The sequence below is a fragment of the Photinus pyralis genome, unplaced genomic scaffold, assembly GCF_008802855.1.
Source record: "Photinus pyralis isolate 1611_PpyrPB1 unplaced genomic scaffold, Ppyr1.3 Ppyr1.4_LG4, whole genome shotgun sequence".
In the NCBI taxonomy this organism is placed as follows: Eukaryota; Metazoa; Arthropoda; class Insecta; order Coleoptera; family Lampyridae; genus Photinus; species Photinus pyralis.
The window spans coordinates 30,416,402-30,443,550 of NW_022170511.1; the positions used below are offsets into that span (position 1 = coordinate 30,416,402).

The window sequence follows — 27,149 nt, forward strand, 5'->3', positions numbered from 1 at the left end:
CTTGTGAGCATCATTTGCGTAAAACAGATCTGTATTGTAGGCTGCGACCTCCAGGTTGCGTATTCCGAAAAGCGGTCTCGTTTGGTCTCCCGCACGCTGTCGAAATCGGAACGCATTAATCGACTCAAAATGTGCGTAAAAACGTACCTACTTGATTCATCCACTCGAGGCGACGCGACGTATTAAAGACGCATTGCGAGTTTTGCGCTGTTTTACAGCAAATACGCAAGAAAACCGTCTCTATTTCAGTGTCTTGGATTTCGGCACTGTGCAGGAGACCAAATGCTTTTCGAAATACGCCCCCAGGTCCCTTACAAACCGATAAGGAAAAATGGATATTGGGTTAATTGATTCCCAAAATAGTTTTTTTTTACATTTTGTCGTTTATTTACACAGTAGCACATTCGCTAAAACACTGTATAGCTGTTTTAGCTTGTAACCACCTAATAAAGTACGTAAGTATAAAAGCTCTTTGGGTTCATATTTGCTCCGAAAGTGAATGATGATTTTTTTTAAACTACCTAACTCGATATCCTCTCCAGAAAATTGCACCAGCATTCCAAAGAAACTAATATTCTCATGATACAGAAGAAACCGGATATCCCTGTGCATTATGAATGAGAAATCATAATGAAAACGTAGTGACCGTAAAAGTTTCAATTTCCCACGAAGAAACTAATCCGGCATTTTAAGGTTAACTCAAAAAGTTAATTTGAATGCAAGTGCACCTATCAAAAAATCCGGTTTTCTATGCCAAAGACTCTTGGTGACCATGAATTGGTGATCTTCAATAACTATTTCCTAATTCTTCGGAACGTTGTGCGATGATATAGTTACTTTCACTAATTCGGACGAAGAAGAGGATTTTGCTATCCGCGAAGATTTGGTACATACAAACTACCATTTTTAAGTATGCGTTCATTAGAAAAAGAACATGCAATTACTGCAGCACTTTCATAATGCTTTGTTAAATAAAGATTTGTACAAATACTCTCACAAACAAGCTTAATTTGCGGCGAACAGCGTGTAATTCTATGAAAAAAGGATATGATGAAATTTTGTAACTGTTTTACTTATTTATTTATATATTATCGTAAATATTAATGAGATCGATTCCTGTATGAAAATACGCATATTTCTGGTTTCCAAACGTAAATCCTAAGTGAAATGCATCTAATTTAAATATTTAAAGTCTATAAGTACACATCTTTAAATTCCTCTAAGGATTTGACATGATTTTCGTAATTTTCAAAAACTCAAGTGCAATCAGTGCACTTAACTATACAAAATACTTTTAAAATACATATCAATTACAAGAATTGTAATTAAAATAAATTAAATAATTCCACTTACCATAGTAAATTATGTAATCACTGATGAAGAGGTAACATGTACATCACTGATGTGAATGAAGATTGCTTTTGTTTTGAACGTAAGTGAAAGTGGTTTACCGCAACTGATTCTTCTTTCTTCAGCAGTATGTAGTTTATGATCCCACCTCATCTATTTTATTCAATGTTATTTACAGTTACCTCCACTGAAGTGAGTAGTATTTTGTTACAAATGTACCACTATGTCAGGTTTAATTTCTTATTTACGAGCTGAGGAGAAGGTTGCTCTCGTTGATATTTAAAATTTGGATTGAATCATAGCACCTACAGCTTGAGGTCACACCCTCAATAAAAATTGTAACAAGGTTTCAGCCTGCATTGTCACCAAACGGAGATAAAAAATGATCTTGATTTTGTTTACTTTCGTATTATTTGTACTTATTTTTTATCTGCCTTGTTGACGGTGGCAGCTTTCGATGATTATCCCTTGCGAAGTTAACAGAGATTCCCAATGGTGCCCGTTATAATTAATAGGTCCCAGACGGTGTTACCGTATCATGGAGACAATGCCCAACATTTAAGATTTCTTTTTAAGTGTGAAATTGTCAATTAAAATGATCGATCGCCCTAAGAAGTAGGCAAAAGTCAAGTACCGAATTGAAGTTTACAAGGCCAACCGCTTTGAAAATTGTTAACATTTGCCAAATTGTCACACATTAATTTGCAGAATAATAACTTCCTACGGCAAGCACTGACAGGAAAAACGCAAAAAATGCCAACGTGCTGATGCAATAACGTAAAATTTAAGTAAGTAGGTAAATTAACATGTACAATAGAGCAAACGATTCAAAAATTTCTTGAAAAGTCAGTTGTTTGCATTGTTTTAGAGCACCCATCTTGCTTTTCCTTTACTTGAAACAGATTTAAGACATAAAAGTACGTAGCTACGTAATCGAACAAGGCATATTCAAATTAAGAGCTTATAAGCGCAGGGGTACGTCTAAGAACAGAAATCTCTTTCTTCTTCTTATCAGCGCTTCTTGGAACTTACCTTTTCCTCCGACTGATAGATAACTTGAATATGCATACAAATCGTAGGTACTACAAGGCGAATCATAGTTACGTTTGACTGGAATTATTAAAGGGTGGTTTTTCGGTTTCAGTTAAACCAAAGAGTATGGTTACTCTTTGGTTAAACTTATCTGACGTTCCGTGGAAACAAACGTATTGGTAGAAGCTAATGAGACAAAAATCGCTACTAAATAGCGAAGCATTTATGAGATCATAATGTCTGTCCGTTATCCTAAATGCACGAGCATATACAGATCTTGACAATCTCATATCGGTACCAATTTTTTTCAATTTTCTACATATATATTTCCCGTGTCCTATAGGAGCCGACTAAATTTTTATTTTTTTTTTACCAATTATGACTTATTTCCCGATTGTAACGATTTTAGAGGATTTTTTTGTTACAGTACGTGGGCAAGTGTCGCTGTGCGTCGTGGAATACGGGGTAATTGCCTCGGGTTACAGAAAAAAATGTGTTTGTATTGCAGTCGTCGCCATTTGGCTTGCTGCTTTATGGGGAATTTTCAGAATCAATCAATTAATGAATCTGATTGGGTGTGTGAAGTTGATTGGTGGAAAAGATTTGGTTCGAGGGATGGTCGTCAATCTAAAAAATTAAAGTAGTGGAAAGTTGGTTGTTCTGAAATAACCGTCAGGGAAATCGCGTTTATTCGTAAGCGAAGTTAAGTCAACCCCCTAAAAATTACGGTAGGGTGAAGTTTAGCGGGAAACGCTAAATAAAATCCTATTGCCTTCTATGGAATACATTTACAATATGTTTTGCGTTCTTGACAAATCTTCTATAATAGTTGAACATGTCTAGTACTCTACGAAGGTCGTGGACGGTTGTTGGTAACACCAGGTTTTTAAGAGTTGGTATCCTGGTGGCAGATGGCTTAACACTTTCGCGAGAGGTTGCGACGTTGATGATGATTCCATGTTGTTGAAATCGCTGCAACATGCACGGATGCATTCCTAAGACCAAACGTCATCACCGGGAAACCGAATAGTCCGAATGGGGTTGGAATGGCGGTCTTCTCGATGTTCGAAGGCTTGACTGGTATTTGATGGAACGAGATCAAGTTTTGAGAAGGCAGAATCTGCGACACGTCCTGCATATGGAGTAGAGTCATGGGTATCGATCTGGAATTGAGGCGTTTAGCTGGTGATAATCTCCAAAAATGTAAAAATATACAGGGTGTTCCATTTAACAATTCAAAACCTGGACCATTTCCGGTGGCAACGGAAGTGAGCGGAAAGCAAAAAATTGCGAAAATTCTCCTCTTCACGTACCAAATCCCGTTTTTATACACCTAATACTCTAGGAATTATGGCTTGTCTAATAGATTCGTTGACACCCACGTATACCCACTGTTTGCTTTTATCGTTGAGTGAAATTCGTTAATGCTTTTATGATAGCATAGAGTGCTAAACTTATTTATGGACTACAATTTGCAGTCGTAGTGTTTTTTTTTTGATTTAGCATCTCTGAAAGGAATTAAGCCTTCATATGGTAGCTTAAGCTTTTTGTGTGGTTTAAACCTTTCATGTGATTTAAGCCTTTTTACAATTCACAATTACAATTCCTTTTATAAAAGGATTTAATTATAAGCGCTTTTACAGCAGTTCTAAAAAAGGCTTGATTCCATTGGATGCAATTCACCAAATTGAATTAAATCACTAATTAATTCCATTTGGGATTAATTCTTGCCCATCTCTGATTTCGAGTGACCGTAAGCTTGAACTGTCAATCAAAGGCGCGTTTCATTATACGAGACCCAGGAACTTGTTCTTGATTTTGGCAGATATGCCATTAATTGTTATGTAGGCAATTAAGCAGCTATATCGGGTAGATAGGGCCCGTTTTCTCTGATGCAACCCCGAATCTCTTAAGAAAACTTCTCCAGACTCTTGTTAATGTATCCTCAGTGGTAATTTCGAGTTCTCTTTGCAGAATAGCAGCTAATTCTGCTAAAAATCGGGGTTTGGTACGATATACTCGGTCCTTCAAAAACCTCCAGAGGAAAAAATCACAAACGTTCAGATAGGAGGAACGAACAGGCCAGCAGGGTACAACTCCTACCTACTTGTAAGTAATCAACTTAGAATTTCGAACTTTGCTTTTTGGAGAGGAGTAGGTAACAGTAAAATTGTATAGTAGCGCCCCTTTTGCGTGTGTTGAACAAGGTTGACGTATTGGACTCCCTCCCGGTCACACTACCAATGTTATTATACAGTGATATCTATTTACAAGTAGACATGGGGATTTATGTATTTATATTGTTTTTTTCCTATGTCTATTTTCAAAAGACAAAATCCCTTCTGAAGGGGGCCTATTTTTGTGCATCCTAAATAACTTTTTAAAACAAATAAACCTCTGGGTGCCATATTAATTGTTTGAATATTGTTACTTTGCCTTAACGGAAAATAAATCTGTTACGCACCTTAATCGGCATTATACCATTGACAATATCAAGTTTTTCTTCAGTTGAATACATCGTACACGAACGAAATTATTTTGGTTGCATAAAATTAGGCGCACTTCAGGAGACATTTTGTCATTTAAAAGTAGACATAGGGAACATAGTACACATAAGTCCCTATGTCTACTTTTTAATCAATAGCACTGTATAATCGTATAACACGGTCACATAGTATAGGTTTGCTCCGAAACTTTAAACTTTAGAATTGAGAATTCATCAAGTAAAAGGTACAATAGTTACCTATCATTTGTATTTAGATAATTCATTTCAAAGTTAATGTTGTTTCATCAGTGCAATTACTCTCTTGTAAAGTAACTCATAGACATCAATTCCATATAAATAATCAAGATGATTAAATTTATCATCTATTATTATGAATTTGTCTTTGAGATTTCCCAGCTCTTCGGATAGCCGAATTACGTCAATTTCATGGGATAGCCAGTCGTTCCGGCTGTAGTAAAGGTACACAGGCGCTACGACCTTCTTCATCTGATAATCGGGTGGATAAGCGGATCCGTATTTACCGATATTAGCAAATAAGCCATAGTCGTATTGCCTAAAATGTCCTACAGGTTCACAATTATAATATGCGCAAGTGTTATTTCAGAGTTACCTGAATTAACTTGTTGGGTGTAATGCAGAAATTGCTTCGTAGCCGCCCCTGCCGGTGTATGGCCCATTATTATTGGTATTAGTGAGGCGTTCATCTGCTTTTGATTAAAACCGCATATAGCAAAAAGAGCATTGGCGCAAAGTGGCTGAAGAAGCGAGTCGTCCCCGCACAAAACTCCGCCGATATCGGCTAGGAACGACCGCTGCGGCAGAAACTCGTACATGCCAATTGCTTGAAATAGCGACTATAGCTTGGTATTAGAGTTCAGTTTTGACTCTGTAAGTAACTGATTATTATAGCGCACTTTTTCCATTGGGCTTCAATGTCTTTGAGTGTTTGTCCATCTAAAACAGCAATAGCATGAGGAGGAAGAGTACGCATGAACATAACAATGTACCCTCTTGAGAGAAGTGCGCTAAACGTGGATTGATTCTTACCCCCACAGCAGAATCCGCCATAGAAATTACACGTAGTAAGGGACTAGTCATGTATTTCAACCACGCGACAGGTGCAAAGCTAAACATTGCTCTTATCTTTTCGTTGTACTGCGGTCTTTCCGAGCACATTACAAAAAACACGGTCGTTCCTTGCGAGTGACCGATGTAAAAAATGTTTCGCTGCTTCACCGTTATGAGGATATAGTCGATCATTGTAGGCACGTCGTCTACTCCGATGTTGTGCCAGGAGAAATCCCAGAAGCTGCTGGCGTTCTTATCCGGATTCAAAAACATGTGTCTACGAGAGTACCTTGTGCCTCGTACGTTTGCCAGCCAAACATCATATCCCGCATCCGCTAGCGCATACCCTACGAAACATAGCCAGCTGCAATTCTGCAAACAAAATCCAACTTACCCAGACTTGTCTTCCCTTTCAGAATCCAATCTGCGGAAGAGGAGAGAAGTCCATGTTGCACGTAAACCGCCGATCGATTTTCAGAAGGGCCATCTTTCCCGAATGGTATTCGGTGCATTTCCAAAATGTAACCGTCTTGGGACACCACAGTGTGAATTTCGCACGGATATCCGTATTTTGCTATTATGTCGGGCTGATAAATGGCAAAGTGAAACTGTCAGCAAGCGCAGACAAGATACTTACTACGAGTAGCTTGGCGTCTTCCGTTACTTTGAGATTGAGTTGGAGGTCACCATACCATTGAGCATCTTGGTGAGAGTAGGTGGTAAGTATTGCAACCACGAGACCTCTTACTAACATGTTGAACTCAATGATTGATACTCTACTACTGTTACTGTAATTACGTAATTTGTTTTGCAAATTAGTATCTATCTACAAATAATTTTTGAAAAGATTGACTTAAGTAACCGTGGAGAAGTTCCACACTGTGAAATTATAATTTTGCTATCCATAAGAATACATTTCCTGAAAAGTAGCAAAATATTGAATTTTCAAATTGAATTACACAAGTGTATTTTCGCAACATCTCTATAGTAAAGTTAGAAAATAGCCTCACAAAACGATACTAATTTTTTTAATTTTTCTAATAAAGGATACTTTGATTATAAGAGGTGTACTGTAATGGGCACTCTAGACTCTATCGAAAAATATTGCCTTTAAAATTTATGAAAAATTCGACTTGTTTTAGATCTACTGAAAAATATTTCTGAACGATTATAGTCTAGCGGAGGGACAGACAGACAGGCGGACGGACGAACAGACAAATGGGCAGACAAACTGACGAACAGACCGACGGACAAAGTGACCAAACCTTTAATTAAACCTTTCCCTAGATATCCAAATGGAAGTGTTTTTGCAATTTTTGATTTTTTATCATTACCTATAAATTACAATTGGTGGTTTGTTTGGAAATGAAACGCTTGGTACCTACACCTACACACAACTTACAGAATTCTTCATAAGCCAAAAGACGAAGATAGTATCCGCGAATGCTACCACTATATTCTAGAAAACGACATACCTATAGCTCTTGAAATTAGTCCTAATGAATGACAAGCTGCACTAAACTGACAATAATGTAACCTTGAATCAATATTATTTATTAATTGTAATTGTAATATAATTTTTATTGGCCGCGTTATGTCATAATGAAGGGGACCCATTTGTATGAATTAATTACGGCTTTATAATAGAGTGACCATGACTATAATCAAACTTAATTAGAGTTAAATCGATGATCACGGTTTTGATACCTTTGATTTAAAACTTGCAGAAGTGTCGTTTCCTGCTTTAACTTCTATTAAATCAACTCATTTGCAATGTTTCGTAAACCACTGGTTGAAGTAAAAATTTTTGTTCCTTCGAATGCTAACTTTGTTGCATAAAATGCGCTAAAAGCTGTACCTACGTGGATACCATTATCAAACTTTCTAATTTTGTTTGTTTTTCAAAAATGGAAGTTGAAGAAATAAATAATATTTTAATACCTACGAAAAAAAACTTATAAACAAATAATGATACCAATCGAAAGAAGATTTTTTTCCTCGTCTAATGATATACGAATTAGTTCATTTCCAGGTGTATTTCTCACTATTCAAAAATTCGGCAACAAATCCCCTTACCAAAATTACTAATAAATAAAAAGCAATGTTTATGCATGTCTGTTACCTTTACGCCTGGTTAAACCGTTCATCTGATTGCGATGAAACTTTTGAGAATGGTTGGTCCATTATTGTATGTACATATATTACCATGCATACTTAGAGTATGAGTACCTCTATGTCCTATGATATTATACGTACCTACGCGCCAGAAGGTTGCTGTAAAACACTTCCTGAAATTCCAACGGGAACGGGACAAAACGGGATTTTATCGGAAACGGGGTACAAGAATGGGAAAAAACGAGATTTCCCAAAGGCGATTGATAGTTCGCCGGGACAGAACGTATGTTTTTATAATATGCATTGCTGGATCCATATCTTATTTGGGATGAATAATCAACAAGCAAGAATAGATAGGTACACAATAATACCATTGGTTTGTTTGTATCTTTTCATTATAAGTTTTAGCTCTTTGGTTTTAGCATAGTGTAAAGTACACTAAGGTTTTAGTTAGCGTATTAAATCAGTCATAACAATAGGTACTACATATTATAATGTTTAAAACAGGTGAGACTGTGCGAGAGCCCCTTCGCATAAATTAGCACCGGGCCCACAAATCCTAACTCCGTCCCTGTTTTCCACCATTCTACTCTTTAAATTATAACGAATGTAATAAATTTTAATTTTGAGTAGGTTTTGCACTAATTCACCGTTTTGTGTATAATTATTTTAAAATATTTGGGAAAAGTCAAGTTGTATATAATATACAACTCTGTGGGAAAAGTACGGAAAAATTACCAGAGGTTGGCTACACTGTCATATAATCAATTTAAGGTGGCAGTGGAAACGTGCATCGCCGATGCAAGATTATGGGTAATTTCCCAAGATTCTTTGCTTTCTTTAAATTTTACAAAATTTTGAATCCCCAAACAATTTGTTGTTAAAGCTCCTTTGATTTGTTTCATAACCCATCGCGATATCCATCCATCTTTTGTTAATAAACAAATGAACCCAGTAGAAGCCATCTTGCCTGTACCTCTTTGTTATACTTCATTGTTTTGCCCTTTCAGAATTACCTACTACAGCTAATGATACAGTTTACCAGTTATACACCATCATTAATGACCCGTCTAGTATTATCGTACAAAATCAAGAACCAGTGCAGACAATATTAGCAGTGGGCGATGAGAGTAATCAAGTGATCTATTACACTTTACCGCACGAAGAAGATGACGAGGAGGATGGTGAGGACGAAGAAGAAGTTAGTACCGTCGATACAATCTTTACAAGTGATAATTCCAATTCTCTATCCAATGTTAAACTCGTCACTATGCAAGATGGGCAAATTTATTTGTCCACTGATGATTCAGGTAGTCGTTGAAATTCTACTGCTCCAATACTTGTAGTTATTGGTTTTAGTTTCTCAGTTACAAACGGACGACAATAAATACACATTAACGGACGAGGATTTGCCGACAGTACAGCCGACTGTATTGAGTACTAGCTCTGAAGAAACGATAGTCAGCGAAAAACAAAAGGATGATGGTAAATTTAAGGACTGCGAGACCGTTTCTTTATTTGCATTTTCAGTTGAGGTCGGTAATTTTCGTCAGATCCAGTTGGAAGACGGTACTTGTGCACTCATAAACGCGTCATTATTGGACAGTTTGTTGGATGCTAACACTATGACACAAGTAGAGGTGAAAAAGAAGAAGTTTCCGTGTCCATATGTCGGTTGTGAGAAGGAATTTTCTACTGCTCATCATTTGACGGTAATCTTGTGTAGCAGAACCGTTGAATAAAAATCTGAATATTGAGGTCAATGGAATAGGAGAAGAGGGGGGCCATTTTTTTCTTCATATAATGTGGCAATTTAATCCTTATAGTTAGTTTATTGAAGATCCTCCACGATGTGCAATTGTTTTTCTGATTTGCCAATTGTGGAATCGTTGTGAAGTAGCATGAATATTATGAGCACCTCAAAAAGTGCTGTTGCTCGTTTTTGAGGGCTGGTGTGGGAGTGAGGGATGTGAATTAAATAGAAAGAATCAATAAGCTTTCCTTATATTGTACCAATTTAAAGAAGGCTTCATTTTACCTCTTACTGTTTGGTGCTAAAGTTGTCAGAACAAATACCATTTTTGACATCGTTGGCATTATTGATATAATTTGTCGAATTTAAGGCCCTGAAAGGTTGCATTATATTTTCAAAAATGTGTGTCTTCCTCACCGTTGGAGAGTTCTCCTTGGTTGGACAACACTGTTCTACATTAGTACAAATAGTTTTGCTCCCCCCCCCCCCCCCCCCCAGACATTCCTTGCCCATCCAAAATTTAAAGCCTAGCCTGATTTTTTTTTCATAGCCATCTTATATTTTTGTGTAAATTTTACTTTATTGTTAATTTTCTATTTCTGTTGAATGAAGAGGTCTTTCAAAGTTGGTATAAAAAAATGTCTCAAAATCTTGAGAGAACAGCTTCCTAGCTCAAACCAAAAATCGCGCTTTTAGAAGAGTGTCTTCAAAATTGATAAGTGTAGGGAGAAAATGTTTCCCATGTACAAGGTAGAGGTGCAGGTTTCTGTTTGAAAAAATTATAAGTTGTCCGACACTTGACCCTTTTATATTAACAGTATTTTATATAAAATCATCTTTTCATATCACCGAATTTCCGCAATAATTGATCGTTTCAAGATAAATGGGGCACCCTGTATTCCTGTGTATAAATTAATTAAGGTACATTCAAATATGTATAAGATTACGAAACTGGTAGTGGCAAAGCATACTGTAACTCACAAAAGAAATGACCGCTACACTCCAATTCGTCTGGCTTATGTAGGTGCAATTAAACCCCAACAAATCATCCCCTGAAACTGATATCTTCTCTAAGCAAAAATGCTTGCTTCAAAGGTATCGTATATAACAACCCACTATTTGTATTACTGTTCTGTTTTATATTCCATGTCTTAGTTAGTTGAAATCACTTCTTTCAAACATGCATAAATTTATATTTATATCCCTTCTCTCAGTATCTACTGTAATATTTCTAATAGACAACACTTAAATGCATTTCTGAACTCTAAATAATGCAATTTTTACATCTTATAATTTAAATAAACAAACGTACACGAATGATAACATTTAAACAACAAATTAAATTAATAAAAAAGAAAGCTAACATGGACACTCAAATTACAAACTCCGATGAAGTAATTCAATTTCGTGATTAATATGTAATAGAAGAGTTGAAGACTCACTTGCATAAAATAAAATTGAATTTCTATGGCACTGGTAAAAAATTTCAATACAACAATTAATTTACCTGAGGCAAGCTCAGTAATAACAATCGTTTTTACCCCTTACCTTGCGGAAGTTTGGCTCCTTATCTTCTGTCAAAACCTGAAATTCAAAATTTAATGCTCGAGTTTGATTGAACTCGAATAAATAGACATATAACTTTAAACGATTGAAATATATTAATAAAAGTAAAGGCGATCAATTTCCATTTTTCTTCACTCGTTGAAGAGTGCTTCTGTAACTTACCGAAAATGCACGCGTGGTTATCGCTTTTTATTTTTAGACGTCCTTTTGTTCACGTTCGTTATGAAGCGGTATAATGTGTAAATTTTCTTGTGTTGAATAAATAGAAGTTCGAAAAATTTGATTCTGCCAGACAAAAATGATTTTTACTGCATTCTTTGACCAATTATTGTATTTGTCTTTAAACAATTGATCAGTGATCCCTTATTCCTCCGTTACCAAATCCCATTGAAACAAAATTGATTCAATATGTTTTGAATTAAAATTTATCTATATTACAAATCGTATGCGTATATCATATCAGTAATAATTGCCCCAAAACTGCGATTCATTTTCAATTTTTGTCATACAGGTGCACATTCGTTGTCATACGGGTACAAGGCCCTACGCTTGCAATGTGGAAGGCTGTGATAAGGCATTTGCAACAGGCTATTCGCTCAAGGCCCACTTAAGAACACATACTGGTGAGAAACCATATCCATGTTCACTTTGCCTAAAGAATTTCAAAACGTCTGGTGATTTACTGAAACATATTCGTACGCATACTGGTAAAGTGTTGCTCACCCAATATGATGTAATGAAACTGTAAGTATAGGTGAAAAACCATTCAAATGTCCCATAGAAGGCTGTGACAAGTCATTTACTACATCCAACATACGTAAGGTCCACATTCGGTCGCATACCGGCGAACGCCCCTACACGTGCCCCGTTGCCGATTGTGGGAAAGCTTTCGCATCAGCCACAAACTACAAAAACCACATGCGAATTCATTCAGGCGAGAAACCTTACGTTTGTCCTGTTGAGGTAAAACGAGAATGACAAGTTCAAAATATAATACTAAGCTGTTTTAGGATTGCGGGAAACGTTTCACTGAATACTCGTCACTGTACAAGCACAATGCTGTGCACCAACCTTATCGGAATTTCAAATGCGATTACTGCTCACAATACTTTAAATTTGAGAATACGTTGAAACTGCATAAGAAGACCGTTCATGGCGTCATCATAACAGATAATGGTACAGAACTCCTTGTGAAGGAAGAAAATGAGTTTGGGTCGGTTGTATTACAATTTTCGGAAATGAATGATGTACCTGTTTTGTTGACTCCCGAAAGTAATTTTTTTGATGGTGAAGATAATTTATAGTAGATTCTCTCTTATTTTGGTGATTAATAATCATACCGGCTTAGTTTACTTATGTTGTGCCACTTCAACTAGAGAACTGTAGTCTATTAGAAACGAGAAAGTATTTACAAAACTTTTTTTCTGCTCAAGGTTAACATATTGAATGCAATACAAGTACATTGGAATCATGATACTATAATAATATGTATAGTATGCATTGAAATGGGCGTTCAGTAATTGTTCTGGTGGTGGTTGGCTGTGGTTTTCTCTTTCTAGAGTAAACGTTGGCCAGTTTTATAAGTTTATAAGGCGATTATGGTTTGATGTCAATTATAAATAAATGTGAAAAGACTAAAAGAGGCGCACGTTTAGAAAAACACATTCAAAAATTTGATTTTAATAAAAATTCACATAAAGTATGCAGCAAGTTCAAAATCAGAAGGTGGACAACTGTGTATAAGCATTTTTTTAGACAAGGCATATGTTTTTTTTTGTGACAACTGCCTACTACAGGTGACCTGACCAGTAGAATAATTGAACGCCCTTTATTTTTACATTTGTCACTTAGTATTTATCACCATAGCGAATATATGGAATTGGAATTCTGAAAAACCAATGTTGTTAACATGAAAGGATCATTTCGTTAGTCGTTTTTACTATTTTTTAATATATATGCACCCACATAGTGTGATAACAGAATAATTGTATTGTAAATTTACTTATCATGCACATTTTAATTTGAAAATCAGATTTGCCTTTAGGCAAATAAAATTTCAGAAAGAAAACTTTGATTTTTGTAAAAGTGAAGAAGATTTTAGAAACATTCCACTCATTGATAGACAATGGTGTAACCAGTAAGTATACAAAAAAATCCAAAATGTTTCCAAAGTTTCAAAATTTGGGTTTTTCTATTTTTTTCGGCAACCTGAACACATAAATGAAAAAGGAACTAATCACTTTCAACGCTATTTGGGTATATGCTTTTCGATTTAAAAATGTCTAAAATTCTTACTATAAGTTGGTGCACTTTGAACATGGATGCAAACAAAATTTCGATTTTTACTAAATATGGCATCTAGGCTGTACATCTGAATAATTTTGAATTTCACTATTTTTTTCGTTGTTGGGGATGACACTTGATGACTTGACTTCACTACACGTACACACCTACTGCTGCTAGGGACACGGTCAACTCGCCAAGGGCGACTCGCCACCGTACCACTCGCCACCGACCGACTAGCCAATGGGACAACTCGCCAACGCGACAACTCGCCAACGGGACAACTCGCCAACGCGACAACTCGCCAACGGGACAACTCGCCAACGGGACAACGCGACAACTCGCCAACGCGACAACTCGCCAATGCGACAACTCGCCAACGGACGACTCGCCACTGCGACAACTCGCCAACGAATTATTTTTCCTTGTTTAATGTGTCATACAAATGCATCCCACAAATGCAATAGTCAATTTCCCTAATTTTGTAAAAAAAAGTTTATCGAAAAATTGTAGTCAATATTTGAATGAAGACCTGTTTCTATTACTGCATTTTGATATAACGACATCTGCAAATTATTATTTGAACAGAAAATTTGACAATCACATCGTTATTTGAACGACACATTAAACAGGGAAAAATATTTCGTTGGCGAGTTGTCGTAGTGGCGAGTCGTCCGTTGGAGAGTTGTCGCATTGGCGAGTTGTTGCGGTTGCGAGTTGTCCCGTTGGCGAGTCAGTCAGTGGTGAGTGGTCCGGTGGCGAGTTGCTCTTGGCAAGTTGACGCGTACCGTGCTGCTATTAGCGTAAGAACACCATCACCCCCATAGTGTGATGTTCTGATGTCACCTCTACCTTTCAACTACGCAGACACAGAGGAGGCTCAATTATCACCACTTCTCGCAATACCCAAACATAGTCAGCTAAGAGGAGAATTCGCCACCGCTTACATAGCGTGGCTCTACCTATGGTTGAACAGAAAGCCATGTCGAAGTTAATGTAACACCGGCGCCAACGGCGGAAACCCACTAAACTCTACAAGTCGGTCTACTTATGAATTTTAAAGGTGCAAAATTGTAGTTTTTGATATATACGTATATAGGGGATTATAAGAAATTGAAGTTTCTCACTGTGTTTGGCAAAAACACAATTTCAAATAGGTGATTGATCAAATGTATAATACCTATAAACATAACGTTAAAGTTATTATGGAATGGTCGTGCGACGAATTTCGGTAGTAAACAAATAATTAAATAAGCATTAGCGGAATAATGATTATAATTTAATTTACAAGAGAAATAAATAAATTTACAAATTTTAGTCACTAAATCATGTGAGCAGACGAAAGTAGCGGCAGTCGGCAACATGGGTGTTATGTCGGCGGAATGGCGAACACGAGCGCCACCAAGCCGGTATGCCCATGGTCAAGGTCTGCGGTTTGGCGGATCGGTCTCGGAAGCCTCGGGTAAACTCCCGGAGTAAAGGGCAAGCGGCGAACAGCTACTGATGCATGGTGAATGCTATAACAAAATTATTACAGCGCACAGCGATTTCCTTACGCGGCAATAGTAAATAAGCGGATTCGGTAACGTATCTACGGGAAAGCAAATGCAGGAAAGCCCCCCTTATAACTAATGAAACGTAAAGTAACAAACAGCTTACCTTGCAATTAACGGAGCGGTAGAAATTACTGTGTAGAAAAAGGAAAAGCTATAGATATGGTGCGGTAAACTTAATCCAAAAGCAAAAATTAAACGGTATGAGCAAAATAAATTTACTTGGAAAATCTCAAAATTACGGTACTTACAATACGTACCTACCTAGTTTGCAAAATTGTAAAACGCAGAAAAAGATCGATGGTATAAATACGGGTTGTTTTGTTTTGTCTGAATTAAATATGCTGGCTTTTGTACCAAATTCAGTGCTCTTGTTTTCCATTTGCATTTATGACGTCTCTTCCGTTTTGTTCTTATTAATTCTTTGTCCAATGAAAGTTTTTCCTGGCCTTAGTGTGCGCATTACATTAAATTTTTTTCTTCTCGTACGCACAAAAACGATAACCTTCCCGTCTCAACACATAAACAGAACCACCATAGTATTCGCGATTCAGATTAACATCAAAAGCACTAGTGTTACTTATTTACAAATCGTGGTAGCGGTTTGTAAACATTAGGTTATTCTGGTAGGTTTTTAAGTGACGTACTATACCTAATTTGAAAGTGAATTGAGTTTATCCTGCCGTTTTTGAAACTTGAAAATATAACTTTTTAAACCTATCCTACATGAAAGGCCTTTATCTTATGAACTCGAGGCTGTCTTGAATTAGCTTGAACGCGCAAATAAAACTTAATTTTCTAATCGCAAATAAAGATCACGATTTACCTATCATTCAATGTCTAGCGCATCACTCGTACAATTCACAATAAACTCGCCGATATTCTCTTACGTCGATTAGGCTTTAAAACGACCTTACTATTCGTGGCATAATGACCCTGACCACAAATTAAACCATCAGTACTTTTCGGTGTCGTGCTTGTATAAATAATGACGATTTAAATTGTTCTTACTATTTGTGGCATACTTACGTAATCGCACACAGAGTACACGTAACATCATTCAATGTGCCGCTTTATTGCTTATCGTGAGTGCGCTACTCACGGGTACTAATTACACTGTTCACAAATCAAATGTTTGAGAAGGTTCAATGCGAACGCTTAATTGTGAGAGGGAAAATAAAAGAAAAAATATCCGTTTTATATTGTTGCGCTTATTATTAATTATTAACGATAAAATACAAGTATTTACCTCTCGCCAGGAAAGATTGCCGGTCAGAGAACACTTGATCCCGGTCTACAATCAATGTTTTTCTAAAGATGTACACGACTTCCGGGATAGTTTCGTGTCAATTTTGGACAAAAAGACTTTTCGTTCAACATTGACACGATCCTGTTCCGGAAGTCGCCCGCATCTTAAGAAAAACATAGATTGTAGATCGATACAAGGTGTGCTATGACCGGCAATCTTTCCTGGCGAGAGTTATAAATCGGGTAGTGTTATTAAACGTAGTTTTGCTCATGACGATTTTACTTATGGCAAAAAAGGTCGGTGTTTAAGTGTAAACTGTGCGATTGTGAGATTCAGGTAACATAAAATATTTTTGAATGACAAAAGCAAAAAAGAATTTTCAATTGAATATGCTGGAACCCTTAAAACCGAAAAAAATTGGAGTCGGAACCGGGACCGAAAATTATTGAAGTCACAGAACAGGAACCGTTACCGGAATCCTTAATAAAACAATTCTAGCTAAGTAGTGCGGAACCGGAACTAATAATTAAAATGGTTTCCAACCCATGTTTCAAACCCTCTGGATGCATTTTAATTATTAAAGTGAAATTCTCCATATGTTGTATGTAAATAGATTGTAGATAGTAGAAAAGATATTTTCAAATGTAGAAAAGAGCGAATGCAAGTGCATGAAAACTTTGCAAAAGTGGATAAAAATTTGTGTTTATCGGGGGTTGGAACCGAAACCGAGAAGAATCGGTACCAGACCCGGAACCGGAAACTATTGCACTAATAGCTACTAATTGTATGTTGGAACCCTTAGAAACCGAAAAACAAAATTGGAACCGTAACCGAAATTTACTGAAGCCCAGAACCGGAACCTGAAGCCCAAAACCGGAACCCTTAAAAATATTTTATTTATGTGTTTATTTATTATTAATTATTTATTTATTATCCCTCTCTTGTTCTGGGCCCTCGACAGGTTTGTGCCCAATTTCAGAGTGACCCGCATAATGCTTTTTAGAGGTGCCTCTGCATCAGAAGGTTTTAAGTTGTTCTATACTACTCTGGTACGAACTAGGAAAACCTAATTCGGAGTAGCCAGCAGAATTCTCGAAACTGGTCTAAGGAAATTCCCATCTAATAATGCTATCTAAGTACCTAGTGCGGAACCTGAACCTATACTTCATATGGCTTCCTACTCCTGGTGTTACAATAAAACGCAAGCCTATGACCACGAAACACTTGTTTTGTGCCTATAAGCGCTTCGCGCTCCAGAATTACGAGTGTTGCATTAACTCTGAAGCGCTTATACTCGTAAATAGCAAGGGTGTTTTGAACTGTTGGGAGCAACGTGCAATTCTCCATTAAGTAAGGCATTCCAAAAAGGAGTAAACTCTCGCTGAGTGTGACTTAACGAAATTGTATACCTACCTATAGCTTTAAAGAAATTCGGTTTCATATGCGTATAAAAGGATAAGGGTAACATTAGGTATACACTTCTTTAATAGTCCTTGTAGCATTAAATGTACAAATCTTTTTTATTAGCAGCGTCCTTTTCTGCGTTTGGATAATCGGGTATGTATGGTTTAGGCCCTTTCTGTACAAACGCCGTGTGAACCTCTTTGTCGAATAAATATTCTGCAACACCCTCTTTTCCCATTTTAGTTATTCTTTGCAGCAACCGAGACATTTCACATATCGATCGATCCTGAAGAAAACATCGCTTGACATACTTTAACACATTCATAAGACAAACCTGCGCTGGGATAAAATAGCTTGTAATTAAGTCGATTACACCGTAATCCCTGTGCTTTTCAGCCACGCAGTTCACTGCAAGTAGTTTCTAAAAATGTACTTCAACTCGAGCGATCACCAATTAGTTAACTTACGTCTTTGATCGATTTTTCCATTTCAGCAGCCGTAGCAAACGCAGAGCGAATACCATCCCAACAGATTTTGTCTGGCGCTAATTGAATGTTACCCAAAACTACTTTCCCACCCCTCATGTTCTGATAATTTAGAAAAATTAATCCGTGCTCGTGTTCCTCAATATGCATATCCATGAAGAACCCGTAACAGCCTGGTAAAGCAACATCGGTGCGGCCGAAGTAACTAGCCATTGATAAGTACATGTACATTGCGTTAAACTCGGCTACAATCTGCTCATTTACGGCCTTCTCCACTTCGGCGTGGTAAGATGATCGGCCAATGCTACCAGCGGATGCCTTTGAGCTGAAGAAATGTGGGTGTGAGTAATCCGCTGGAAAGGTAATTGTGCTAATATATTTAAAGATTTTCCACGATAGATCATTTGGAGCATTTTTCGGTTTCAAAAGACTGAATTTGGGAAACTTGAATAAATTCATTGGAAACAGGAAATTTGTGATTTCTCAATGCAATAATTAACAAACTGTCATGTCAACTTTAATTTACATTCCATACTTGTCATAGTTACAGGTTTCGGATATTTGCAAAAGATATTAAGCATGCAATTAATTGACAACTTGCTAGATACAGGTAGAACAAGATATATAGTGTGATAATATGATCACATCCCTTTCACAAAGTGCCCCATAGGTACATCACAGTTCACAAGCCTCCTCTACTTCATCCTCTAAAATAAACAAGCCTATTATAGAAACTAAATGCTAAAATAAGTTTGTACAGACTTATTTATCCACGAATTTTTGATCAAAAATGTAAGTGCCCAATCCCTCTCCGACTCGTTTCAGGCTTGTGACATGATCCGCGATCTCTTTAATTGCGTCAACTTGCTCCTGAAGATAGTGCGTTTCCAGAAAATCACATAGATTCACATCCATATGACCCGAAGCGACACTGTGCAGTGTGAGTAAATTCTAAAAATGATCCTTATTTTATCTACCATCAGTAGGTAATCTAATAACCAACATACATCGTTCACTTTTTTTTCCAACTCTAAAGCCGAAGTCATGGCCTCGCAAGCTGTACCCCATTCCTGTTTATCGGGCGCATCGATAGTGTTGAGAATGATGCGTCCTCCGCGTTTATTTAGATACTCCATAAATCGCATGGCGTGGCCGCGTTCTTCATCTGAAGCATCTTTGAAGTACTTGTGCAATCCCGGTAAAGAAACATCATCTCGATCGAAGTAGTACGACTAAAAATAGAAGTGCTTGAAATTATTAGTCGGCAATTGTAAACCAGGATATTTGTGGAAGGATGTAGCGGTAACGGCGGGTAATTAATACAAACGGGGCTAATCTCCTCAATTAGCTGAAACGATGCGAATGCTTTGTGTTAACATAAATAATTATTTAGAACTTCATTTGGAGCATAGAAATTGAGTATTGTTTTTCAATTTTAAGAAACGGATGTATGTAGACACACAAAATATGGTTGATTTCTTGTTGGGCAACCCGCCAACAGTTTAGGTATGAAGTGCAGATGACCCACTATGTAATAATTTTTTACAAACAATTAATACACAAATCGCCCAGATTCCCAAAAATTGACATCTCACTGGAGTTATCCAGATAAAGAAACTGTCACGAAGCTTTCTAACAATAGGGCAGGAATTATTCGCTGAAGAAAATTATCATATCTTTTGTTAGGTCAGTGCAATTAGTGATTGGCGATCGTAATTAACCGGATAGTTTCAATTTCTTAATGTTTTATATACATAAGACCTTCTGCAGATGCACCTCTAAAAACCATTATGCGGGTCACTGTAATTGGGCGCAAGCCTGTTGAGGGTCCAGATTCCCCAGAACAAGAGAGGGATAATAAATAAATAAATAAATATGTCTCCTAATGTTAAATCTAAGTTTTCGATCTTGACGGAGCTCTACGCGTGCCGCCATCTTAAGTTAAAAAGTAATCGTAAACGATTTACATAAAGCGCATTTCCACTTGCATTCATTTCCGATTTGTAAGATGCTTTTCTAAATAAGAAAGTTGAAACTGCGCATGCGCAAACCTAAATTTTGAAGCTAACGTTAGATTTTCCTTTGTTCCAAGTGGCTATGTATCGAATTTCATTTAAATCCCTCCATAAATAAGAAAGTTGGCACTGCGCATGCGCAAAACCAAATTTCGAAACTGGCGTTAAATTTGTTTTTCTTCCAAGTGGCTATGTATCAAATTTCATTTAAATCCCTCCATAAATAAGAAAGTTGGCACTGCGCATGCGCAAAACCAAATTTTGAAATTGGCGTTAAATTTGCTTTTATTCCAAGTGGCTATGTATCAAATTTCATTTAAATACTTTTATAATTAAAAAAGTTTGCAATTCGGTCAAGATGCGAAAAGGGCACTGTGAATTTTGAATCCATTCGACTCAACTTTTGGCATTGCGTATTATATGGCTAAAGCTATGCCCATATTGAATTTCATGCAATTCAGTTCATAACTAACGGAGATGTAAAAGCGATCGGACATTTCTAAATAAAGTTATCGTTCACACGGACAGATAGAGGGACAGACAGACAAAGGAACAGACAGACAGACCAACAGGCAGACGACATACAGCAATGCAAAATTATAAACGATCTCTAGGATCGTTAATAAACGGCAAAAGTGTAAAATTATGAAACATGTAAAAAACGGTTTTTTGTTTTTTTTTACAACTTTTTTTGTAAGCGGTCCAGAAAAAATTCCTTCCTTGGTGCAAGACTAGACACCATAACGAACCAAATAGCGAAAAAAGTAGAACAATAGCTCTTAAGATAAAAAACTAGTAGCGTCTCAAAACGAGCGGACGGACGGACGGACAAAGTGGCCACAATAGCGCATTTTTTTTTATTTTTGTGGAAATGCGCTAAAAACTTGCCAAAATAGTCGCAAAATTTAGTGTTTCCCATATATCTCTTTTCAATACAAATTTCCGTTAAGAGCATTAGTAACATTAGCGTCGAAGTCGGCTAGCCAGACTCGAGAGGGGAAATTCCAGTACGTTCTCCCGCCGCATTTTTAGAGGAAAGTAAAATTTGGGAAGGGGATCATGCACTCGTGTCGCGTATACTGATATTGATGTTATTATGCATTCATGTTGCAATAATCTTCTATACCGCTGACCGTAAGGACAATATTTATCTTTTCTCTTTGTAAGTATGTAATTAGAATTACAAAGAGAAAAGCAAAGACAACTCATCGCTTATTAAAATAAAATGTAGGTATACTCATTGGTATAATCAATTAGTCCAGTCAAATTACCGTTTGGGTTGGATGTTGTCATTTTACTCAACGAAACCCAAGTGTACTTTATGTAAAAAAAAATCGCTGAATCCGAAAATCATAGTCTCCCTGGCCGGAAATTCCAGGAACATATTGTTATAAACAAAGAACGAAGACAAAATGGCAAAATGTCGTTTCTTTTCGCATTTTACTTCAATTATATCCCGAAAATTAACAATGTACGAGCCCTAACAACTAATTGTTAAGACAAGCCATTTAATGTTTCGTTTATTAACGAGCTCCTAGCGAGTTTATAATTTTGCGATGTCTGTCCGTCCGTCCGTTAGCTCGATAACGAATTGACGGATTACGATGAAATTTTGTAGGTGGTTTCTTTATCAAATTTGCAGATCGAAGTCCGTGAATTGGTAATGTAGATCAAAAAATAAGGAAGACCCTTTTGACATCTCCGTTAGTTATTAACCGAATTGTATGAAATTCAATATGGGCATAGCTCTAGCCACATAATACGCAATTCCAAAATTTAAGTCTAATCGATGCAACATTCACAGTGCTCTTTTCACATCTCGACCATTTATGAAACGAATTGCAAACTTTTTTATTTATGAAGGTATTTACATGAAATTTGATACATATAAGCACTTGGAATAAAATAATTAAATCTAGTGCCAGTTTTGAAATTTGGTTTTGCGTATGCGCAGAGTCAACTTTCTTATTTAAGAAACCACATAACTGAAATGGCATACTTACGCACTTGGAATAAAAGCAAATGTAACGCCAATTTCAGTTTTGCACATGCGCAGTGCTAACTTTCGTATTTATGGAAGTATTTAAATGATATTTGATTCTTAGGCACTTGAAATAAAATCAAGTCTAACGCCGGTTCAAAATTCGGTTTAGGCATGCGCAGTGCCAACTTTATTATTTATGAAAGCATTTAAATAAAGTTTCATATTAGACACTTGGAATAAAAGGAAATGTAGCTCCAGTTTAAAAATTTGGTATTGCGCATGCTATAGCCCTATCCAGGAGCTCGTTTGCTATATTTGTTTACACTTTTATTTAAACTGTAAAAAAATTGAGAACGCTTTGAGAGTCGCCCAGTGTGAAGGAAAGCATCGTTGTTTTAATTAGTTTATTTAAATAAACATTAAACGTGTAAACAAATATAGCAAACGAGTCACTGGGTAGGACTATAAGCATGCGCGAAACCAAATGTTTAAACTGGAGCTACATTTCCTTTTATTCCAAGTGTCAAGTATCAAACTTCATTTAAATGCTTTAATAAATAAGAGAGTTAGCACTGCGCATGCGTAAAACTGAATTTGGAAACCGGCGTTAGATTTGCCTTTATTCCGAGTGCCTATATGTATCAAATTCCATATACATAAATACCTTCATAAATAAAAAAGTTTGCAAATCGTTTCTTAAATGGTCGAGATGTGAAAAGGGCACTTTGAATGTTGAATCGAAGAGACTCAACTTTTGGAAGTGCGTATTGTATGTTAGAACCATGTCCATATTAAATTTCATGCAATTTGGTTCATAACTAACAGAGATGTCAAAAGGGCCTTCCTTATTTTTTTACCTACATTACCAATTCACGAACTCCGATCTACAAATTTGATACAGAATCTACCTAAAAAATTTAATTGTAATTGGTCCATTCGTTATCGAGAAATCGTGCTAACGGACGGACAGACACCGCAAAATTACTCACTAGGACCTCGCTAATAATTAATCCGTGACTATGGTACCTACGGTGATCGGGTTTGTCTTATTGTTTTGTCATCAAAAGAAGTGACCAAATAAGGATTTTCAAATGATCGGATGAATTTAGCTACTAAAAACAGATTGTTAATTTTCGGGATTCCTTTTTTTATATTTTTCCGTAAACACAATAACTAATGGCAAGTGCAGACGCTTTTGTTTGATTTCATAATTCCATTATAGCATTACCGGATTATAAATAGGAAACTATGTACGGATTCGTAATTTTTTTCTCTACAAAAAAACCTAAATAGACTACTTCTAAAATAATTAGGGAAGCCAATTCGGAAATGAAAAAATTACTATGGTGCGTTCGGAAAGTCACCGCCCCGTACGTACCTTGTAACGCAAAAATGTAATAATAATAAGTAATAAAGAAGAAGAATAATTACAGTACAGTTACACTTCTAATTCTTCGTGATATTTCCTACCTTTTTGGATTGTCGCTTTTAATATTATAAACGCCCATAATAACGATAACCGTACGATCGCGGGTATAACCGAATGATCACACCAATCTTTTGCGAATGTAAGGTTAAGGTGGGAGAAACTAATTCTGGATCACGGAAAAATTATGACGAAAACATACTTTTTACCCGATCCCAGAACTATTTTATTATCAACTGTAATGACTCGTAATTTTTTTTTAAAGGTAAATAACAGTTTAAACTCCATTATGACTGAATTGTTTTTCCACTTTTACTATTCTAACCCTCTAAAAAATATGTCAAACATTGACTATATTTTGCATTAACGTCATACTTCAAGGGTAATTTTTGCAAAAACGCTCGCGATTTTTAATATTCTAATTCAGACATATTGTACCTCAAGATTTGAAGGTACTCTATTCCAAATTTGAGCTACGTATTTTGAAAAATACCCTGTCTACAGCGACGGGCATTTGACGATTTCAACGCCGGTTTTTAATGTTTCCGCGACGTAACACATGCTCTTAAAGTAGCGTTCACAAATTTGATAGAACATGAAATTTCCTACAACTCTGGTATTTATACTTATTACCTATACCAAACAACAATCTATCCAGAATATTCGAGTGCTACCGAACGCTTCACGCATGTTCTAGAACAAGCACGTCATATTTCTCAGACATAATGCGTCACATCCGCCATCACCGATGACTAATATTTCATGGCGCCTCGATGTCTATCAGGATTTCTAAAATATTCGCTACAATATGAAACCATAAATTTGAATTATTAACGTAGGCACGTATTTTGGGCTCCTCCAACTCTTTGAGGATTGCAGAAACTGCAAAAGGGATAGGAGAACCGCGTTATCAGGAGCGTGCAAATATATATAATGAAAAGATGAAAGTTCAGTGCCAATAGCAACAGCGTTTTTTTAAATATACGCATAACATCAGAAAAAAATAAAAACAGAATCTGCAAAATTCAGTTTTTCTGGCATATCTTCGAAACCAATCGAAATTTTCAGGTGTCTTCATAATAATTGCGCATCTTCTCTCTAATTTGACTATCGTCGTATCTTCTATAGTTTCCAAGATCCCCATAATAGACATCGTTATCTTGGACACAGTATATACCACAGGTAGAGTTCCCGATGAAAACTATTCTAGAGGCGAATTTTATGAAAGCGAGTATTCAGGATCGTGAGTTTTTATGGAGATGAATTTTCGAGGCCTAATTTTTCAACACTAGGTCCTATTACATTAATTCTTCACTACAATTTGATGCTTCAATAACGGAATTGGTAACCAAAGTCTTGTGGTGGGTATTGTGGTACAAGATAGTCGACTTTTCGAACCACTGCGATGCATAAATAACAAGTTTGACAGGTTTCGTGAAAAAGTCGCGTTATTATTGTACCTATCTTGTTTTTTTTAAGAATGTATGCACACATGAGTCACTTTACACTAACCATTCGCATTTTCAGTAAAAAGTTTAAGTAAAAGTATAGGTAAAGCCATAAATTCATTTAAAAGCGAGTGGAAAATTACGTTTCTTTTAGTCTCGCTGTTAAAATGAAGTTACTGGAGTAGCACAAGCATCGTCATGATACCCTTAATGCGCGCGAGTTCTTAAATACAATTACGCTATATAAGAACGACAATCAGGGTTTACATTGTCTCCAGAAAGGGACGAGCAGACCTACTACGCTTGACACCAAATCCACAAGAGAAAGTATTTTCGGTGGTAGAAAAAAGTATAGAAGATTTTAATTACCCAGAAGACCGTCGATTAATCACCAGGCGAAGACCCAATTTCACACGTAATACGGAGCTTATTAGACAAAAAGCTTCGCTTGGGATTACATATATACATGTGAGTAAGGGTTTTCATCGATCGTGCCGGAGTAACCTCCCATCTAGGTGCATTAAGCCTGAGTAGTAGAAAAAAGATACTATAAAACATGCAATACCTAATTTATATTGAAATTAAAGTACCACATCTCTCTGTTACCTATGACTATATTATGGTTTGTCTCCTTTAAACACAAATAATCGTAAGCACACTTCTAAATATTAGAAACATTTCCTATCTTTAGTAATAATAACAGAATACAATTACAATGCGATATTCGCCAGGGAATAAGCTACACAATTTTGGTGAGAACTTCCTTTGCCCCAGAGAAGAAATTTGACATTATAATAATCCCTTTGCGTTTTGAGCATGGAATCATAGTGTCGTCGTTTTAGTGACGAATAATTACCAAAAAATACTCGTTATTCATGTCACCCTACTTCCATCAGGGGATTTTTAAATTGACGTTATCCTGTAACTTTGTTTTCTTAACTAAATTTGTTAATTGTGTACATACATACTCTTCTATAAAATTGTAATAAATTCTTGCGTGCTGCAAATGGATTCATTAGTAAATGACTTAATGATTAATAAATGTACGTCAGCGTCAGTGTTGAGAAGGCCATACCGTTTTAAGTTTAAATAAGATTTCCTCATATATATCAAATATTTGTGTTGTTAAAAAACAAATCGATATGTTGTACGTTTTATATGTGACGTATGGATAAGTTCGAGTATCGAGCTATAGGTACCTGTAGGAAAATCGCGCTAATGTCCACAAATATTTTTAATTAAGTATCCTATTCATTGTAAAGCTCAACCCATTTCGGTTGAATCTAAATTACTTAAAATTGCGCAATAATAAGAGGGCCATTCAAAAATAGCAATGGAAAAAACGCACTAAAAATAAACTTAATTCTAGCTATCAATGACTATATCTGAATAAATAATAAGCAAACAACACACTAAAAAAATAATCGTTTAACCTTGTTGAAAAAGCAGATCCAATGGGTTAGGTGCAATAGAAATAAAATAAATATTGAACAAAAATACACGCTATTCACATCTGCGCACCGTGTCCCTATTATTGTAATAAAATTAAATGGTACCTACTCACCATTGATAAATAAACATAACTGGCATTAAGTTCAATTTGAATTTGTTTATTGATGGCATTTTCGCAATCCTTATGGAAATTTTGCGCAACTTGCGACTTTGCCATTGCGAGGAACGGTCGTAATATTGGGAAGACGGTTTAACGAATGCGTCGCCGCTGCAACCATCTGATACACGTGTGTTACGCAGGTCAACTAAAATAAAGGTCGATTGGCGTAAATGACGTGTTCGTAAATAAATGGCCCGGACCGAAATTCATTTAGTCACCCAAACGATTGTGGCGAGCCGTATTTAAAGCTATAATTAATGTTTTCGATCAGTTCGCTTGAAAGTATCGCTACTGTGGCGC

At 36.4% G+C, this 27,149-nt stretch overlaps 5 protein-coding genes across 10 annotated transcripts in view; 1 reads left to right on the forward strand and 4 right to left on the reverse strand.

Moving 5' to 3' along the window:
- LOC116169645 (titin-like) overlaps positions 1 to 27,149 on the reverse strand; it is a 250,194-nt gene that overhangs the window by 145,558 nt on the left and 77,487 nt on the right. The gene's annotated exons all lie outside the window — the stretch shown is intronic.
- Positions 3,055 to 7,487, reverse strand: LOC116169653 (lipase 3-like). 4 transcript variants are annotated; one of them, XM_031485797.1, is made up of 7 exons: positions 7,432 to 7,487; positions 6,594 to 6,744; positions 6,351 to 6,543; positions 5,936 to 6,303; positions 5,499 to 5,742; positions 5,126 to 5,451; positions 3,055 to 3,545 (listed from the first exon to the last, which is right to left on the reverse strand). In XM_031485797.1, exons 2-6 carry the CDS (start codon positions 6,708 to 6,710, stop codon positions 5,159 to 5,161), a joined length of 1,215 nt encoding a protein of 404 aa, XP_031341657.1. In that variant the 5' UTR covers positions 6,711 to 6,744; positions 7,432 to 7,487; the 3' UTR covers positions 3,055 to 3,545; positions 5,126 to 5,158. The 4 variants fall into 4 exon arrangements, with proteins under 4 accessions (XP_031341657.1, XP_031341658.1, XP_031341659.1 ...); XM_031485798.1 differs by having other exon boundaries at positions 7,359 to 7,458; XM_031485799.1 differs by having other exon boundaries at positions 6,357 to 6,543; positions 6,594 to 7,464.
- On the forward strand, positions 8,812 to 13,458 carry LOC116169652 (zinc finger protein 143-like). 2 transcript variants are annotated; one of them, XM_031485795.1, is made up of 7 exons: positions 8,812 to 8,884; positions 9,082 to 9,381; positions 9,431 to 9,556; positions 9,602 to 9,783; positions 11,902 to 12,097; positions 12,145 to 12,353; positions 12,401 to 13,458. In XM_031485795.1, exons 1-7 carry the CDS (start codon positions 8,881 to 8,883, stop codon positions 12,692 to 12,694), a joined length of 1,311 nt encoding a protein of 436 aa, XP_031341655.1. In that variant the 5' UTR covers positions 8,812 to 8,880; the 3' UTR covers positions 12,695 to 13,458. The 2 variants fall into 2 exon arrangements, with proteins under 2 accessions (XP_031341655.1, XP_031341656.1); XM_031485796.1 differs by having other exon boundaries at positions 11,902 to 12,134; positions 12,213 to 12,353; positions 12,401 to 12,659.
- Positions 17,970 to 18,842, reverse strand: LOC116169655 (ferritin-1 heavy chain-like). Its single transcript, XM_031485802.1, has 3 exons — positions 18,347 to 18,842; positions 18,214 to 18,300; positions 17,970 to 18,165 (listed from the first exon to the last, which is right to left on the reverse strand). Exons 1-3 carry the CDS (start codon positions 18,821 to 18,823, stop codon positions 17,977 to 17,979), a joined length of 753 nt encoding a protein of 250 aa, XP_031341662.1. The 5' UTR covers positions 18,824 to 18,842; the 3' UTR covers positions 17,970 to 17,976.
- On the reverse strand, positions 18,866 to 26,953 carry LOC116169657 (soma ferritin-like). Of its 2 annotated transcripts, XM_031485805.1 has the most exons (4): positions 26,802 to 26,953; positions 19,372 to 19,596; positions 19,127 to 19,315; positions 18,866 to 19,071 (listed from the first exon to the last, which is right to left on the reverse strand). In XM_031485805.1, exons 1-3 carry the CDS (start codon positions 26,904 to 26,906, stop codon positions 19,127 to 19,129), a joined length of 519 nt encoding a protein of 172 aa, XP_031341665.1. In that variant the 5' UTR covers positions 26,907 to 26,953; the 3' UTR covers positions 18,866 to 19,071. The 2 variants fall into 2 exon arrangements, with proteins under 2 accessions (XP_031341665.1, XP_031341664.1); XM_031485804.1 differs by having other exon boundaries at positions 18,866 to 19,315.